We start from the raw sequence: 20,037 nt of genomic DNA, 5'->3' as shown, positions 1-20,037 counted from the left end.
CGGTTGTCATTACCAAAAATTGGAATTTGGAACTACCAGAACGCACTTGCGCATTAGTATATTTCCGCCGGCATCGACAGAATAGCGGCAAGAAACGAAAATACACCGAAAATTATCCACAGCAATCTGTACAATCTGTTAATTTTATAATGGCGTAAGTTATGCTCAGGTTTAATTAGATTACTCAGCGACTATGAAATGTAATTTTGATATGTTAGGAAATAGAATTACGACGTAAAGACATATATTTCGAATGTAAACAAAGCTGGATCAATGTTTTCTTTTTTTGTTACTTTTCAATGAGATTTATCTGATGCCAATATGATCTGTTCAACTCTTTTGCCTTAGTATTATTCAAGTGCAGGCAAATGATAAATATCTGTAGAATTCTCTAAATTGCATGTCAAGGACAAACATTTTCCAAATTTTACTATTACTTCCATTTAAATCTTATTCTTTCTTTTCAGAGCTCCTAAACCAAAAAGTGAGATGACGCCAGAGGATATGGCAGCAAGGGAACAAGAAGAATTTAATACTGGTCCATTGTCAGTCCTTACTCAGTCTGTTAAAAATAATACACAGGTTCTCATAAATTGTAGAAATAACAAGAAATTGTTGTGTCGTGTGAAGGCTTTTGATAGGCATGTACAAATTTTTTTCTTTATTTTTGTGCTTCAACTTCCTTAAAGGGATTGTAAAGAGTGACATCTTAAAATGCATCAGTTTTAGTGGAATTGCAAGAACCACAGATGTCAAAATGAAAATTGGAATGGTGCAAACCGATGCTATCAGTGTCCCTGGTACACATAAAAAGGATAGATAACCTCTTTTAAATCCCTTTTAGGGGTATTAGTTATCTAAGTGTTTATGGAACTATTTGAACAAAAAGTTACCATTGAAGTAATTTCCTGTTCTTATTACTATTTGAAAGTTTCGTGGTAATGAATTTCCTGACTATACTATACCGTACATCTTTTAGTTTGTGTGGTATGTTTGTATAATTTGAAGGGTAATGGTGTGATGGATGACCATTGGTTTGACAGGTAGAATATGTGGCAACAGATTTCTTTTTATGCCAACTAGAGCTAATATTTGGCTATCCTATGGTGAAAAATCCTTTTTTGTTGTGTACTGTGAGAACTGGATGCATTTGAATTTGTCTTTGATATTAATTGTTTTTATTCTATTTTATAGGCATTGTAATATGGTTTTAGAAAATGTGAAAGAAATGTGGACCGAAGTTCCCAAAACCGGAAAAGGAAAGAAAAAATCTAAACCTGTGAATAAAGACAGATATATATCAAAAATGTTTTTACGTGGAGACTCTGTTATTCTGGTGTTAAGAAATCCATTGGCAACAGCAAAGTGAAGTGTAATTTGAGGGGTTCTAATACCCATAACAGACATGTGTATACTTGATGTAAATACTGATTCACATGGCTTTCATCTTTGATCATGATTATTGGTGAAAGAATTGTCATAAAATGGCATGTATTACAGTTAACACCAGCTGTGTTATTTGAAAAGTCTGGCTTTGATACTTCATGAAAGTTTCTGTGGCTTTGATTCAATACTTCTGTTAATGATAGAGGTGAATTTTGGTTTAAAAGAACACAACAGTCCAATATATTTACTTCATTTATAAAACAAGGCAGATATGTCCTGGTTGGCACAGTTCAAAACATTATTACCTGCTGTCTTCATTCAAATTGTAATAGAAAATATTCAAGCCAGACTTGTATTGTGATTCATTTTATTTTTGTATATCCACTTTAAATCAAAGCAAACCAGAGCTGGTTGTTTTTTTTTTGGTATAAAAAAAACCATCCAGGACCATTTGATTTAGTTCAATTACCATGGGTTCTAACCAAAAATAACATGTTTATGATTTGCATTGGATCCAAATGGGCAGAAATATCTTTGCTTGACTTGGCCAAAATGTATTTTATTATATACAATCACAAATTCCTTGTAAAATGCCTTTATTCCATTAATGTACAGTATATATCTCAGTCAGTTTTATATAAATATTGTGTAGTTTACAAAGTGTTAATACAATACTACAGACTCTTAAATATCATCTTCATCACATTACTGGTTGGTTTTATATAGGAGTGAATTCTACTGTTGAAACCCTGAAAGAAATGTAAAACCCAAGTATAAGATGTTGAAATGAAGTTTTTCAGTAGATCAAAGGTTGTATAACTCCCAAGTGAGAGTTTAAGTTAAGAGTACATCTTTTTGACTAATTAGGTAAAAAAAAAGAATTATATCTGATGCCTTTTGAGTTTGTGTAGTCCTGTGCACCCCAAGAGTCCATAACAGAAACAGATATCAAGGCAGAGACATTAGCTGTGAGTATTAGTGTGGGAAATTCATAGTTAATGATAAAATGGTTAATAATTAGATCACCTCTAAGATTATAAAAACAGATATCATGTTATTTAGAAACAGCAGGAAGACAGACGCCAGCAACTCCATTCCATCTTGATTTAGCACCAAACGAAGCCTTCATTGTATCTGGCAAAATGATAAGCAAGTAAATATGTGTAAGCAAAAAATGATGATATTGGTTCACCCCAAGGAAAGGTTCCCATTTAATGAACAATTGTGTTAAGGGCTATGGGGAAAAGTGTTATGGATAGTTAAGTCTTAGCTTCATAAGTTAGCAAAGCATTGAATTAGAAACCTATAACTTTAAATTCAGAGATATATTGTGTAGGCCTATGGACAAAAAGAAGCATTAAATATTAATTGCTGGAAAGTTAAACAGTATTAATAATTAAAATGGTTAAAAGTTAGAGACTAAATACTTTCAGGATAGTTAAAGGATGAGTTCTATCAGCTACATATTTTAATGCAAAATAATTAGGAATTCCAAGATTAGCATGTGTATTAGGATATAATATGCATACACAATAAATTCTCACATTTTTCGCTAGGTTTTAGAATTTGGCTAGAGTAGCTTGTCTTTGTAATTCATAAGCTAGAAGAAAGTAGGAAAAAAACATCATGCAACAGGTTATATAAAATACATTCAACTACCTTAGTCTAAAAGGTAAATGTTTTGCCTGAAATAAAATTGATATTAGTTATATGAGCTTATACCATATAAATTATGGTCTTGAGGAAAGGCAGAAGTAAATAATATAAACCAATAGGACATAATTTTTGTCTTAAAACTTGCAAAGATAAGGATTCCATTGGATTCATGTCTCATTTTCTTTGTCAAAAAACTGAAATTTAATGAAATGCAATTGAGACTGACAAATCATAATACATATACTTACAGCTAATAGGTTTAGGTTCCTGATACCAATATCTAAAACCTTGTTTAGCTTTACTGTTAAAAGATGTTTGGTATTTTGATTGTTTAGGACTAGTTGTTGAAATGTTACAGTAAGTCTGTGGAACTATTTTTGAGAAATCTGGTGGTTGATACATTAGTTCTGGTGGATAGAAATAATTCTCTTCCTCTTTGACAATACCTAAAATAACAATGTGATACACCTGAAGCCCTAGAGTAACTACCACATATCAAAATGCATCATAGATCATACGTATTGAATATGTTCTTAAGCTAAAGAGCAAATGTCTTCATTAGCCCACATGGTGCAGAAAAGTAGGACGTAAAACCCAATTTATTTCATTTTAAAGAGCAAATGCAGATAGTATCAGTGACACAAAATATTTTTTTTACATTTCTTGCATGTGACTTTCTAGATCCAATGTTGATCTCTGCAATGGTGATTTTCTACCATGAAAAGCTGTTGAATGGTGTATCAAACTAGCTGGCAGATTATTAGTGGTGGAAATGAAAAGGCGGAGAATATCTTGAATATTGATGTTAACAACTACTAAAACTGTTCTTGGTATGATGGATAGTTTTTGTTTTTGGTGGCTTTCAATGTTCAAACGTATGTGCACTATTCGGATAATGTGTCCTGAACATATCTGGTAAAATTTTAGAACTTACCATCTATAAATGCAATGTTGGCGCCATTGGGATTGAGGGTTGTCTTAACATGTCTCCAACTACTACCTAATCTACCAGATCGATTTCTGAAATATATTAAGAAATTTCTACTGAATCCATGCGATTGTCAGACGTCTTAATTTAGACACACAAAGTTGCCATCCGATGTCATGGACTCTTGCCTAGCGTTATCACCGTTTACAATTTAAACTACCACCCATAAATGAAGCGTGAGCCGTATTCTTGTGTCGATCTTCACCAGAAAATTACAGTATACTGTTCTTTGACGTTTTGCTCTTCAACACTGAACGGTTTTTGTTATACCAATATGTTACTGAAGGCAAGACTAAGCGTTTCATACAAGCGGACAACTGAATACAGGATACGTGAGATTTGTACAATAAAGTCGGCGACAATGGCTCAAAATACATGACTTCGGGGCCCGTGGACTTATGCGAGTTTGGGCCCCTCCCCCGAGAACATTTTACGGGCCCGTAGAATTAGTTGAACCAGTCCTTGTGGTTGTTGAGCCACTGTTCGGTGAACGTTGAAGTGTAAAGAAAAAGACTATAAGCTTTCTATACAGAAAATAATTTAAAAGTTTAATACTTACTGTGGCATTTGAGGTTTTGGTGGATTTCTACACCATTCTCTGTAGTAATAGTGTCTTGTGACAGGATCCATGGGTCCACTGTATGGGTGACTATCTTGATCTGTCTGTAAGAAAAACAGAATGATGTAAGTAATCTATCCAAGAGAATACTTAGAAATTTACATGTTGCTTTTTTGAACCAATGCTCGTCCGTTCACATTCGTTTGTAAACGCTTTTACATTTCCAGGTTTGACCGGATGTAATAAAACTTTTTAAGGAAACTATGACACATTCCTCGTCAAATAAAAAGATACTGGTTTCACAAGGCAAGTATTGTCATGGCGTTACATTAAATATAATTACATTCTAATATACTGTACCTGCAATCCGTTCTCTTCCACAAGAGATTGTCTGGTTTTTGGTCTCTGCATTGGTGTTATTCTTCCTTCGTCTGTTATTAGAGATTGTCGAGTTTTCGGTCTCTGCATTGGAGTTATTCTACCAGAAGCAGAAGTTGGTGGTCTTAAAGGAGGTGACTGGCAAGAGACAAGCGCCGTGACACCATAACTGGAACCTGGAGGATGTCTGTAATAAAGTTATGTGTAAGATATGGTTGCCAGTATCCGAGAAGAGTGCATAATTATTTTTGTTTCACAGTGCAGTTATTGTGGTTACAGCACACAGGCTGTGTTTGAGAACATGATTTTGCTATGCAACGCGCGTGGGGAAATAGCCCCCACACTATGTTTATATGCAATAATGTAATTCAACTTCAATGTGAAAAAATTATTAACGCCTTTAGAAAATATTTTAATATTCTAAAAACTAACAGATGCCCCTTGTTATGTGTGATTGTGACTGGTGGCATCTGTCAGAATCTGATTTATTCCTGGATATTGAATGTCGAGTGAATCGACTACTGAAAAGATAATTGTTTTTTGAGCAGTTACCCTACGTTTTTAACAGGTCAGAAATGTGCCTGCGCCATAGAGTTATTATAACTCTATGGTCTGCGCCTACGCATGCAACGTCAAATTAAACAACCTATGACGTCCAGATTACTTATCAGTCGAATGTTTATTAAAATCATAACAAAAATCAATAAAATAAACCCTTCAGACTAATCTCAAGTAGGCGAGCCATTCCTTTTTATTACCAGAATAAGAGGGAGCGACGAAAAGAATTTGTAGAGTTTAAATACCATGTTGTGTAACAGGATAAGTTATTGGGAATGTCTTGATACTTCATAGTGCTCTTTATTCTAGAATTTCAAAACAGTTTAATACATGATCGATTTGAATTCCGCACAGAAATGTATTCTGATCAATGCGTCGAAAAAGAAATTGTTCGTATTTGTAACCAAGATTGCCAAGAAAGGTGATAACTATAAAGTGGGCATGGATGAAAAAACTTAAATCTTTCGGTTAAAGTTAGTAAATTACCCATCAAATTAACTTACAGTTCGTGACCAGGAGGTCCTGACGACTTACGGGTAATAATTATACTAATCCCATTATAAAGCATGCAAAGTTGTAAGGTGAAGGAATAAGGACTAAATAGGTCGGATAAAACATATTTCCAACAATAAAAGCGTCATAAGTCAGGGCATTAGATTGAAGGTTTTGTATACGGGTATTGTGTAGGAGACTTAATAAGATTATTGTATACATGAATTATGATTATATGATTATCTTTCACTATACAACACACAGACCCGCTTTTTATTACACTTTAACCCCAAAGAAATAAGTGTTTGTTCCTTCTAGAAAATTAATTATATACAATGAGTTAAGTGTGGTTTTGTTTTGGTGCCCAACGCGAGAAACCTTACTGGAAAGTACAAAAGGTTTTCGTCTAGAGCACATCTTCTAGAGAGCTTTAATAAGACGGTCGATATAAGTTCCAAAGTTTAAGTATTCATTTTAAAATCAGAAAGATACCCCTCGGTTCCTCGAAGAGGTTTTCAATTTTTATAATCGCAGACTAGTTTCCAGCAGTCTGTTTTTTTTAGATTTGCTTGATAGAAACTAGCACTAAAGGGGCCCTCGCACCAGTTACGTATTGTTAATAATAGTGGTATATATAGACACAGCTTTATGGAACAACAATCACTGGTTTAAGTTTTATGCAATGTTTCGACGTGTTTCTCCCGTCAGGCACATAATGATAAGAGGTGATGGGCAAACTATATATGACCACTTTCATTATACGCAATCGGTAATCGCTGTGGTGTGGGCACCTTAAATTAGACCCTTGAGACTGACATTTTAAAGAACTGTCTTTACTTTTTCACACATTATTTATAAGAGATAAAAAAAGTACTCACTCTCCATAAAGGTCATAAGATGTGTGAGATCTTCTCTGCATGATGTGAACCGATAGTTGAGAAATAACCTAATAGAGCTTAATCTTGTTAATCCAAAATGAATGAGAGTTCAGTAGTTACCAGTAGTATATATATTAAATACAAGTTGGTTTATAACACCATGTCATATCAGTGATCAATATTCAATATTATGACTAGAGCAAACACTGTACACTTGGTTATACCTGTCAAAAACTCTTTATAGCTGATTAACCAGTCTCACAGGTAGATAGTCACGTTGTCGTTCGAACTAATAGATTTATTACAGCTCTCATGACGACCCCCAGAAACATTCACATAAGGCAAATACGATGTCACCAACTTTGGATAATCTAACAATCTCAGATAGTTACCTTTCAGGGAAGCATGACGTACCTTATTTTCATTTTCTTGTACATGCATGTAGGCCAATGCATTTTTTGGCATATTAATTGATGATAAAATGGTTTTAATAATTTCGATTTAAAGGTTTGGTGAAGTTATCTTTAATTATATATCAAACATTAGTGAATGAATAGTGAAGTATCAGAAAAAAGATGTTACAATGTTACATTCATACAATTGCTATGTTGCACAATGAGTGAATGACACAGATACTCTTCCATATACATTCAGTTCATTTGTTCATTTCCAACTTCCAGATCCATCTCTTGGGTCGTTGCAAAATGTATTATGTAGGCTAAGACACAACCCACGTGAATGGGAAAATTTTGGGTTTGATTTTGAGGAGTCGAGTAAATTTTATAATAAATGATAATATTCTTGATAGAGATAGTTGTTGAATTGGTGACATACTACTATTAAACACTTTTAATACAGACCTTACTATATAAAATTTCGTATTAAGTAACAAACCGTGAAACGAGTCGTCATGGCACTAAATGCAATTTATAAATTCCTTAAGGCATTATATTAAAAGTCTTTGACACATATTTTCTTGTCGTACAGCGTGTAAACAAGTGAGTGAAGAGCAGAAGATCTCGAACATACTGCATGGTGCCACAGAGGTAACCATTGTGACTCTTTTACTAGATATCCCAGACATGCCAATCGTACAATTATTTAATATGATCTCTTGCCCTAAATGTCGCTTAAGGATTATTTACATCATACATGTGTGTATAGTATTCAGTATTGATACAGAAACCCCGACATGCATATTTTAAAAATTTGTCACTTTTATGGATGTATGCTTCAATGAAACATTTCAATCCCCATTGAAGTTGAGTGTAATTAAAAACAATAAAACTAATGGCAGTAATTTAGTCATTAAGTCGTGCTGACCCTCCCTATTCATACTTTATGGCTAAGCAACAGTGGGTCTATAGATAAGGAGAGGTTGGAGTTCATCTAAAGTTGAAGGTCACCTTCAGTCTTCTCCATACTCCAATAGATATAAAATGTTTTAAAACAAGTATTCAGTATCAGAGAAGCTACGTACATTATTAATGTTGTGATAAGGTTGAAAGGTATGTTTATGTTAGTTTTTAGTCTATCACAATGCATGTCAGTTTGTTCGTATTTATAACAAGAAGATTACCAGACAATATCTAGCTAGATACCTGACCTAGTACCCTGTATACTAAATGAATAAGCATTTCTATAATAAATACTAGGCAATGTAAGCTGAAGATTGTAATGATGAAGTGAATTTCTAAAACTGTGCCGTCTATTTGTCATGGTATACATAGTTATAGTTTACTGTGGGGTAGATCAATGGCAGCTGTAGAACTTTAGAATGGGGGTGAAATTTTATTTTATTTTACAAAGGGCTTGATTTTATGCAATTTCTAAGAGTATTCTTTCTATATTAAAACATTGTTTCAATGAAAAAATGAATATTTCACACAGTGGGGGGGCAGAAGGGGCAGTAGATGCCCCCACACCCCCCTCGCAGATCCCAAAGAGAGTTTTTCGCACACAAAGCTCATAAATAGGTTCGAAATTCGGACAATCTTGGATATTTTGCCTCCCCTCTCAGACGTAAACCTGGCTCCACCACTATTTTAAACAAATAGAGAGGCCACAAGGGCAGATGCTAGTTTAAAGCAGCTATGTGAAGTATCAGTTGTAGTTTGTCTAAGATATTTAATAATAACATGGTAATATCATTTAGTTTCCTCTTTAAGTTATATGAATAATGATATTACTTCCCAGTTTACAATTCCTCTAAAAATGTTATTTTTGGTTAGAATATTAACATTGAAACTAAAAAAACAAGACTTATATATCATTAATTTTATAAATTCTTACACCTGTTCACTCTTAATGCTACCTAAAAATAGTGGACTGATTGTGTTTATGTTTAGAGCAAAAATATCTTTGCCTGCCACCAACATTATGATGAACACAGAAATTTGCACATCCCAAATTACTCATCATGAAAAAAAAATGTCTGACATAGATACTTGTAACATTGTTTGTAACATATCAGTAAGTGAAGAAACATCTGTAGAATATTTGATGTATTATATATTAAAATTGTATTATTTAGATGACAGTTGGAAGAATTGGTAATATTTTATCAACAAATGTCCTTAGAGAACATATAAAAACTATATCAGTTGTTAAAACTGGTGGTATACGCGTTATAGAAACAACTTGGTCACCAGATACACAAATAGATGTCTATAAACATCATTTCTTACCGTAAGTATGATATCTAACCATAGGGCTGTAATAGGGTCTTTTTTGATAAGACTGAAATCCTGGTGTTTTTTGGAGAGGGGTGTGGGAGACACCTAAGGAAGCTTTGGCCTAAATGATGCTTAATGCACAATGCAAAATAAACAGATATCAAATTTTTAAACATAATTTCTTTATTTATATTTGTCAAATTTGGAATTGGGCATTTACCTCATTTGTAGTTAAAACAAACTGAACAAAAAGAAACTACAAACATCAAAAGTCATGGTTTTATGTGAAAGCCATACATATAGTTCGTGAGTATGTGTTTTAGTATAGTTTTATTGTTAGAAATATTAAAACAGAACCTGAAACATGTTGTCACTCAAAGTTTCAGGCTGTCTGAAGATCACAGAGCATGAAATTCTGAGTAACAACATGTTTCATGTTCTGTTTTTTTAACTATTTCTTCATCGCTCTTGCAAATATTTTGTTATTTTAGAATGATTGTTATAATATTCCATATTAAAGTTAAAAAATGTATGTGTCCTTTTATGTCTCATCATGTTCTTTTACAGGAGTCATATACCAACTTCACAATATTTTGACTTTATCAACTGTGCCCCTAGGAGTGAATATTTTCGAAGAAGTGTACCAGATATAAATAAATTTACAGATATAGCTCAAAGTCTAGGAATTAATAATGATACACATATAATAACATATGATAGAACTAATTCATTATCATCTATTAGAACATGGTGGTTATTGAGGGTAGGTAAATATATTATTCAGTTATATCAGACAATATGTATTTCCTACTCAACGATCCTAACACTTTATGAATAAGCTAGATAACTAGGTAAGTTGACTGTATAGGCAGAGAAAGATATCATTCAAGGTGATACATTCAAAAAATCAAATAGTTGCATTGTCCAAATTCCTTAATTTCTACAAATTTATATTTTTTTGTATTTAATCTTGTAAATTGTTGAGGGCACTTCAAAATGGAGGTCAATATATTGTGCACTCACTTAATAATTCTAGTTATATGGTCATAGAAAAGTATCAGTATTAGATGGTGGTTTTAAAAAATGGTTGAATGATGGTTTTGAAGTATCAGATGAAAGTGCAAACTATAAGGTATTTTAGCCAAAAACTCAAAAAAAGTTAAATTCTTTAGTTCTGATAGATTTATTCCATTATTTTGAATACTATTGAGGTCCACAGAATTAAATATTAAATATTGACTGGGCAATAATAATAATCACTTGAAATAGTGCTCAATGATAAATCACATTGTTATACAAATTCCCTTTTTTGATACTTTTAGATAGGTAATTTTGAAGGTAAACTAGATAAAACATTAATAAGAGATTATGAAGATATGTGTGAAAATGTAGTCAATAAAAAAGAACAAGTAGTAGATGCTAGAAATAGTCTCAGTTTTCAAGGTGAAGATGACATGCCATCAGGTAGTTACTTTAAATACACACCAAACATCACTTTCACTCTCTTGAATAGCTACGTAAAAATTATCCAGCAGTGACATTGTATCCCACAGTGACATTGTATGACATAGTATCCAGCTGTCATATTAATTGACATTATATCCAGCAGTGACAATGTATGACATTGTATCCAGCATTGTACCTAACTGTAACATCTGACAGTGACATTGTATCCAGCAGTGCTATTGAATCCAGCATTAACATTCTATCCAGCAGTGTATGCTATTGTATCCAGCAGTTACATTGTACATATGACATTGTATCCAACAGTAATATTGTGTATGACATTGTTTCAAACAGAAACATTGTATATGACATTGTATCCAACAGAAACATTGTATATGACATTGTATCCAACAGATACATTGTATATGGCATTGTATCCAACAGTGACATTGTAAGACATTGTATCCAGTAGTGTATATCAAACAGTAATATTGTGTATGACATTGTTTCAAACAGAAAAATTGTATATGACATTGTATCCAACAGTAACATTGTATATGACATTGTATCCAACAGTGACATTGTAAGACATTGTATCCACCAATGACATTGTATCCACTAATGACATTGTTTCCAACATTGACATTGTATCCACCAATGACATTGTATCCAATCGTATCCAACAGTGACATTGTAAGACATTGTATCCAACAGTGACATTGTATCCAGCAGTTACATTGTATTCGACAGCACAGTGGTGATTATTTATCATATACATAATCCTAATGGTTGATATCATATTTTGTTATTATTATTAAATTATCAATAATATTATAATTTCTGTATTTAACAGAAGCTAAGAAGGGTCACATTCCTGGAGCTAAGAATATTCCATACAGTTCTTTATTCAACTCAGATGGTACTTATAAATCACAACATGAGCTGAAATTATGTAAGTATCCTCCATGTATCATTCTATAATCAATGCTTTGAGTACAGTTTTTACACTGGGAAATCTCTTCTTGTTATGTTATTATTAGTAGACTGAGTTTGCAATCTACCTTTGATACATTTTTATTACAACTGGTAATATTTGTTAAAAAAAGATCTGATTAACATTTAAATATAATTGAAAAGTAAACATAGTTCTTCACAGAGTTTTCAGATTCAAAGGCAATCATTGAATATGATACAAACCTTAAGGAAATTGTTATTTGAAATATGATTTTCCAGTATTTGATGGAGCCTCAATAGATCTAGGACAACCAGTAACAGCTATGTGTGAAACAGGATTAACTGCTTGTGGTTTGGTAATGGCTGGGAACATGCTGGGCAAAGAGACAATACCAGTTTATGCTGTGAGTAATCTTTCTTCTTCATAAACATAATATTCAGATGCTGTGAAAAATGTTCTCAGGACTAATATCAAAATTCTTAGCTTTATTAAATTCTCACAGTAATATAGCTATTGCCAATAATTATTTGTGTTCTGAAATTAAATGTACTTACCTACCTTTAACTAGGTCCACCTGCATTTAAATTGTCAATTATTTTTCAGGGTTCAATGTATGAATGGGGTCAAAGAGCACCAGAAGATCTGTGTGTGAAAGGGAATTCGTAATACTCTACTACAGACAATTTAAATTCCTATGCAAAACTTTGAGACCCCTGACCACTGTGCTTTCTAAATTTAATATTGTTATAAATCTTTGGTTCTAATTTTACATTAAATTGAATGTGTCTATGAGTTAAACTCTATAAAAACAGGAAAGGAAATACATATAAGGACTTCAACAATTCTTTTTTTACTAACCTCAAGATAACTGAGGTTGAGAGTTTTCAGGACCTTCACCATCAAACCGAATTCAGATTTGTGACTGAGCAATCTTAAGTTTTTGTGAGATTTTGCATGAATGTGAATAGAAATAGTAGTTATGATCCAAACAGTTTTGATGTAAGGTATATCATGTTCTATAATACTGATCAACATACAAGGGTACAATATAACAATAAATTTGACCCATGCCTCATTATAGAAATTCTTGGTTGTTCAGAAGTGTATTCTCAACACAATTGGACTTAAATTTTTACAGATTGATTATTAGGTATGTAAGGTTTTGCCATATTGGTAAACATTTTAATAGGCTGACTGACTCTGATTCAGAGTGTAAAGGTTTTTGTTTTACAATTCAACAAATTTTTATCAAAATTATATTGTGCCTTAAACTATATTGTAATATTTGGTTGTAAAAGTAGAGGAATTTTTTTGTTTTTTATTAAGATGAAATTTATTATGTTTTCTTCATACTTTAATAAACTAATTATAAACATTATATATAAAAAATTACTGTTATCAACGTTTCAAGCAAATGAACTAATTCTTGGCTACTTCAGTATTGGACACCAGAAGCTTCAGACAATTTATCAGAGTATTGGTCATGTGAAACTTCTGTGTATCCAGATTGGCCATGTGCTAAATCAGTGAATCCAGGTATTGGTAAAGTGATACATCAGTGAATCCAAATATTGGTCATGTGAAACTTCAGTGTATCCAGGTATTGGTCATGTGAAACTTCAGTGTATCCAGGTATTGGTCATGTGATATTTAGTGTCTCAAAGTGTTGGTCATGTGATACTTCTGTGTATCCAGGTATTGGTCAAGTGATACTTCAGTGTATCTAGATAGGCCATGTGATACATCAGTGTATCCAGGTATTGGTCATATACTTTAGTGTCTCATACTAAAGTGTTGGTCATATGATACTTTAGTGTCTCAAAGTGTTGGTCGTGTGGAACTTCAGTGTCTCAAAGTGTTGGTCGTGTGGAACTTCAGTGTATCAAGGTACTGGTCATGTGAAACTTCAGTGAATCAGGATTTTCGATGTGCTAAATCAGTGAATCCCAATATTGGTCATGTGATACATCAGTGAATCCAGATATTGGTCATGTGATACTTCAGTGTATCCAGATATTGGTCATGTGATACTTCAGTGTATCCAGATATTGGTCATGTGATACTTCAGTGTATCCAGATTTACGATGTGCTAAATCAGTGAATCCCAAGATTGGTACATGTGCTAAATCAGTGAATCCCAATATTGGTCATGTGATACTTCAGTGTACCTAGATAAAATGATAATTTTAGTGTTTGCAAGGTGTAGTGATATCCTGAGTGTGCATAGCACATCACTGCACTTACCTATAGACACATGCATGTAGAAGGAACATTGAACTACATTGCCTAGTATGGGGTATATGATACATAAGTGTATTGCACTTAAAATACTTCAAACTCCCTGGAAAAATATCTAGATTATACTGAACTTGTAACAGAACAAGATGCGATGAAATAAAACAAGCTAAATAGATGATAATATATTTTATATACACCATTGGTTCATCATTTATGACAATGATAGTTAACATATAAAATTAGACAGAATCTTGAGCTCTATATGGATGATTAATTACAAAATGACATATGATGTTCATGAACATTGACATATTCTCTTCTTGAGAATTTTTCAAAATAAAATGTAATTTACATAAAAACAAAAATCAGGACTATTAATTTAATTATTTCTGCTACTCATACGCAGCCAAAAATTTGTTAACTTATTTTTGGATTTATTTCTTGAAAAACTTAATTTTTATTTACTTTCTTGTCCATAAAATCAAACATGTCAGAAACAGATGGCAAAAAATCACCATGGCAACACTGTCTTGAAAACAGAAAGGGGTAGCCTACATATACAGATATAAAATATACAAATTGATCATTATATACAAATTAAAATATGTTAAATCAATCTTACATTCCCATTTCTAAAATCATAACACATCACATATTAATATAAGCATAACTCACACCCCTCAACCAAATAAAAAAAAAATCATTTATCAAAATTGTTTATAGTATGTCAACATCTTTAAGGGAATTTGTTGATTTTCCAAATTTTGAACAAGTGAAAATTTCTTCTTTTCCACTGAAAATTATGTCGAGCCAATTTTTTCATATCTTAAATCCTACCTTGTACACTTGTACAGTGGGAGGCAATTACATCCACTAGGGTAGGAAAAGACAGCATAGAGGCGGGACTCTGGATAATTATAGATGATAAACAAGATGTAGAGAAAATAAATATGTAGATTAAAATTATATAATTATTTATCTAATGCTGGTTATCTTAACATTATATTTGGAATGTATCATTTATACAATACTGAGCCATTGACATGGTTTTTATTATACTGGTATCTCCAATGTTATTTTAAAATTTATTTCTGTTAGAGTGTTTAATTCTTTCATCCATATTATTTAAAAACACATTTGATGACGATATTTTAGAAAGTTTCTAAGGAATGCTGGTATACATGACCTTACTTTAAAAATATAATAATTGTAAAATTGAGATACAATAAGTATGCTGCCTTCTACCTATAACATATGCATTTTCTGTCAAATATGCCAATCTGTCTCTAATTCATCATAAAAATGTATTGAAAACCGGATGGTTTGTTCAGTAGTTTTCAGCATGCAACAAAAGTCAGTAAAGAACTTCCAACCTATCACAATGTCTCTTTAATTTTAGAGTTCTCTTTTATTACCAATTAATATGAAAAGAGGATATTTCCATAGGTTTCAGTTCAACACTGGCCTGAATTTTCTTCTTGTCATAAAGATGTGTTAGAGTTGTCTCCCTTACACTGTGTGCTGGTGAAACTTTGAGCAGATTTCTAATAAAAAGTTTCTGATCATTCACTGAACATTGCAGTCCATCTTTTGGAAAGTCACAATCATATCCTCTTCGGTGCAGCACTAAACTTGTACCATTATGAATAAAATTAGCAGTTGTTAAACTTCTAAATGTCACTAATGAAATATCACATGGCATCGGTACCGCCAGTGACGTCACTGTGGTATGGAAGATAGTGGAATCAATAGTACTATAATATTTTACAATAGGTTGCTGTAAAAAGTCATTAGTTGAAATACTTAGTAATGATGGTAATGCATAATCTGAATGTCTATTTGCCTTTAAGGTGTTACGTTTTTCTAACAACAGTATAAAACTACTTGTAATAATTTTAATATCTCTGACACCTTGCCCTAATCCTCTATTATCATCATATATTAATTGTCTGTCTAACATAACCTCTAACCAACCCTTCTCGATTCCGGCACAACCATGAGATTGAGCTGACAATAAAGTTAATCGTCTTTCATCATCCTCGAGCATTGCTGCTGAAGTCATTGGATAATAGTTTGCTTCAATTCGTTGATTGGGATTAGTTTTTCTGCGAATTAACTGGAATCCATTTTGGTCGGTAAAATAGGAGCCATCTTTATTGTCAATGTTAGTTTTAAATCGCATCACAAATTCACGATCTGTCAATGGACGAATATCTAAAGTGTTTTCTATATGAATTCCTTGTGCTTGTAATGATGGCACATGATACAGAGTCACAGAAAATTTCAAGTAATGATCAAATTCGACTTCTATTTTAGAATAAATGGGTCCAACTATTTTTCTGATAATAGGAATGTTAAAAAGAACCTTAACTTCTCCAGAATTAGATGGGTAGAATATGTAAGCACCACTACCCTGTGATCTGTAGGTAAAATATTCCTGGGATATATTGGTCACATGTCCTGTAATCTTGTCTTTTACACTTTCTATTGTACCAGTTTTACTGTTAAACAACACAACCATGTTATCGTTTTCAAGTTCAATTTGAGATTCTGGATTTAAAACTGGTGGATTGGTGTAAAATTTCGTTTTCTTTGGAATTTCAAACTCTTCTGTATTGAAGAGGGAAATTCTAGATGGAAATACATTATGTAAATCAATTTCTTGAACTTTATGCAGCATGTAGGGAACAATTCCAAATGGAGGTAAGGTAACAACAAATGAAATTTCAAACACTTTGAGATCTACTGAAGTTTTATCCGACCATGTTGGGCTAATTTGACACGGAACATATTCATACTTCTCATTTCTTATTTGCACAAATTCTGTATCTGTTAAAACACGAACAACTTCTTGTCTATATTTTGGTAAAGGATTAAACAAGAGAATACAGTTGCTACTTTTCTGTAGATTTAGTATTTGTTTAACTGGTTCCTTGTTGTATTTGGGGCGAAATGTTTCTGGTTTAAAGACAAGCGGTGACATTAAGTTACCCTTTGAAGCTAGAATTTGTAATGCTGTTCTTATTACAAGTTGGGTCTTATTATAAGCTTCAGCCATTTGTCTTTCATAGTCAACTACCACAAAATCTTTGGCAGTGCCAGTTATAGCATCATGGTGGAGAAATAAACCAAGAGCGCGTCTGGCCTGCTGCAACAGAGTGGAAAACTGGAAGAATTTCCCTTTGTTATCAAGATTCCAGTTCTTGAGGTTAACATATGTTAATGTGTTAAGAATATCTGCTGCCTGAAGATTAGCTTGCAAATCACGACTGAATTTTTTATCAAATGGTCGGGTACTGAAATATCCAGTCCAATAAGCACTGTCTTTATCTGAATATGGAAAGAAATCCCCACTTAAAGTTGGGAAACCATTTTCAGGATACCTCTCCATATGGTGTCTATTTTCTTCATTAGCTAACTTAAAATAATCCTTCAATGTTCCAAATTTAACATTTATTTTCCATTTTCTTTGATCATTCATGTAATCCATTAACATTTCATAATTTTTATATTGTTGATCCCATTCTATTTCTCGATCAAAACGAAAATCATCACCTAATGGAACAAGTATGGTGTTATATTTATACAAATACGACTTCCTACGATATTGTTCATAAAGATATTTAGCCTGTTGGTGAATATTGTTAGCATTTATTGTGTAAGACCTCGATTCAGAAACTTCATTTTCAATTTTTCTAAAATCAAACATAAGGCATATGAATCGATTTGGGCCACAAGTAAATTTGATATTATACAACATATATGGCATCACATGACACAGAATATCATTAGATCCTTTAGAATCCCACATCTGTCGCCATTGAAATTCCAGAGCCTGTTTTGAAGCCAACGATCCTTTAATGGCTTGATGCACACGTTGGATAACCATGTTCTCCATTCCAGCTTTTTTCCAAATATATGGCATAGTTCCAGAATATCCAAAAGGGTCAATGGACCAACTATTTTCTGGTTTGACACCCAGATTTTCCCAAAGCCACTGATGACCTTCAATCAACTGATCTATGACCGATACATAATGGGTTGTAGCTTCATCAGGCATTACCCAACCACCCAAAACAATCTCCAGCTGACCTCTACGTATTAAACGTCTGACATGAACTTTAACATCATCATCTAATTCATTCCACCACATACTAAAAAATACTGTTTCTGACCAGATAAATGTCATATTAGGATATTCACTAAGTTTGTTTACCATATTATTTAGAATGTGTTTTGTTTGGTCCACATAATATTCATCTACAGTTTTCAACCAGCCAGGATCGTTGTGGGAATGTGGTACAATTATCACATTAAGAGGTTCAAGGTCATCTTCAGAATTATTTGGGTAATCAGGGGGTGGTGTTTTCATTTCGTAAGAGCCATCAGAACCCAGATTAAATTCTGTCTTCTGGTAAATATCTACTGTTGATAGTTGAGAATGTGACTGTCCTGTTTCTAACAGTTGACAAACTTCTATATTATCATTCACATTAAAGGATTTATTTCCTCGTATTGGCCAAAGTCGTGATTCTATGAGGTATTTTTTCTGGATGTGTTGATCTTCCCAGGTCTTTTCTTCACTCATGATCAGATAAACAGACATGGTAAAGAACAATGTTCCAAACACCATCAATAAACGCTGCCAAAACTTCATTGTTAGAGACATTTGTAATTCTACAGTGTAAAACAGACTTCAATCATACTCTGCTGTTTAATTCATTACCAACCTGAAATGATAAATAACAATTCTTTTAATACATTGTAAGCATTTCAACATATTTCTAAGGAAAGGGTGTTATGCCAATTTTGTGGAAGGCTTTTCATGCAATCTATTCAGTAGGTAGCTTTTACCAATCGCAAGAAAGTGTTTCATCAGATTTACTTTTGGCTTTTTTTTTTTTTATCAATTTTTCATAATTGCCAAGTAATCAAAATAGATATAAGTGAGAAAAATTCTTAAAGAAATTTTGAACACAGGTGCAATTTTTCTTTTCATCTTTAAACCAGCATAACACTTCAAATGTGATATATTTCATTTGAATTTTTATATGTTAACACTTGTTCCGTTCAAAAATTTCATCAACACTTCTGTTTATATAACTACCTAAATTAGCAACCTATAAACATAAGAAATAAACATTATTAAAATTTTAAAACATTATAAATGATTAATAGAATAAACTATGTCATGAAGCAATAATATAAAGCATGTAGTAAGTGGCACTTATCCAAGTTTAAACTTTCAATAAATGAAGATGAATGAGTATTACTTCCGTCAGTTGTGAATCTTAACTAATGAAGATGTACAACACCATTGCTGTGTGTACAATGAAAATTTGCCATAATAGAAGTTAAAACTTGAATTTGGAAAAGTTAACATCTCAACATTTACTGGCCAAGATCCCTGACCCTCAAGTTAGCTTGTATGTATCTTGATGATCCACAATAGATGCCTAATATTGTCCATGACAATACATGCAAATAAAATACAGAAAATGCTCAAATCAAAGTAGATTTTACTCCAAATATCAGCTCACATTTTCCATGACATGTTCTGCATTTTCATCTCACTGCAAATCATTTATTCACTACAAATGAAATGATCAGTTAAGAATTGATGCTTGAAGTAAGAATTTAGAATAGTATCTGGTACATTCAGACAATCACGCTACTAAAATTATCTACTAAAATTATCCTCGAAATCAACCTTTTTGTGTCAAAATGTCCCTTTTTGAAATCAAATATTTCACGTGATTAGCTCAATTAAACTTCATCACGACCTGCGAATCAAATTGCATATTTTTCATGTGAATTGTCTGCCAAAT

General features: G+C 32.6%; 4 protein-coding genes across 4 annotated transcripts; 2 read left to right on the top strand and 2 right to left on the bottom strand.

Annotated features, from left to right (window-relative positions):
• The first annotated feature begins 57 nt into the window (after positions 1–57).
• Positions 58–2,072, top strand: LOTGIDRAFT_218178 (hypothetical protein). Its single transcript, XM_009060950.1, has 4 exons — positions 58–154; positions 468–645; positions 1,048–1,052; positions 1,195–2,072. The coding sequence occupies exons 1-4, from the start codon at positions 150–152 to the stop codon at positions 1,367–1,369; spliced, it is 363 nt and encodes a 120-aa protein (XP_009059198.1). The 5' UTR covers positions 58–149; the 3' UTR covers positions 1,370–2,072.
• Positions 2,073–3,051: 979 nt separating this feature from the next.
• On the bottom strand, positions 3,052–6,936 carry LOTGIDRAFT_164426 (hypothetical protein; the record flags this gene model as incomplete). Its single annotated transcript, XM_009060949.1, has 6 exons — positions 3,052–3,071; positions 3,291–3,488; positions 3,977–4,062; positions 4,590–4,693; positions 4,950–5,154; positions 6,896–6,936. The coding sequence occupies 6 exons, from the start codon at positions 6,934–6,936 to the stop codon at positions 3,052–3,054; spliced, it is 654 nt and encodes a 217-aa protein (XP_009059197.1).
• A 307-nt stretch (positions 6,937–7,243) lies between these two features.
• Positions 7,244–13,360, top strand: LOTGIDRAFT_218175 (hypothetical protein). The gene is made up of 9 exons (XM_009060948.1): positions 7,244–7,402; positions 7,883–7,941; positions 9,429–9,583; positions 10,138–10,333; positions 10,607–10,702; positions 10,893–11,034; positions 11,870–11,968; positions 12,250–12,374; positions 12,575–13,360. The coding sequence occupies exons 3-9, from the start codon at positions 9,429–9,431 to the stop codon at positions 12,635–12,637; spliced, it is 876 nt and encodes a 291-aa protein (XP_009059196.1). The 5' UTR covers positions 7,244–7,402; positions 7,883–7,941; the 3' UTR covers positions 12,638–13,360.
• A 2,260-nt stretch (positions 13,361–15,620) lies between these two features.
• On the bottom strand, positions 15,621–18,581 carry LOTGIDRAFT_164424 (hypothetical protein; the record flags this gene model as incomplete). Its single annotated transcript, XM_009060947.1, has 2 exons — positions 15,621–16,646; positions 16,689–18,581. 2 exons carry the CDS (start codon positions 18,579–18,581, stop codon positions 15,621–15,623), a joined length of 2,919 nt encoding a protein of 972 aa, XP_009059195.1.
• Positions 18,582–20,037: the final 1,456 nt, after the last annotated feature.

The sequence above is a fragment of the Lottia gigantea genome, assembly GCF_000327385.1.
Source record: "Lottia gigantea unplaced genomic scaffold LOTGIsca_45, whole genome shotgun sequence".
NCBI lineage: Eukaryota > Metazoa > Mollusca > Gastropoda > Lottiidae > Lottia > Lottia gigantea.
This window is presented reverse-complemented; position numbering and strand designations above follow the sequence as displayed.

What these genes read in the sequence shown, in the direction of transcription:
- LOTGIDRAFT_218175 (XM_009060948.1), top strand. Translation starts at nt 9,429, where the DNA reads ATGACAGTTGGAAGAATTGGTAATATTTTATCAACAAATGTCCTTAGA. An exon ending in TATAAACATCATTTCTTACC is followed by an intron (nt 9,584 to 10,137) that starts GTAAGTATGATA and finishes GTTCTTTTACAG; the next exon opens with GAGTCATATACCAACTTCAC. An exon ending in AGACAATACCAGTTTATGCT is followed by an intron (nt 12,375 to 12,574) that starts GTGAGTAATCTT and finishes ATTATTTTTCAG; the next exon opens with GGTTCAATGTATGAATGGGG.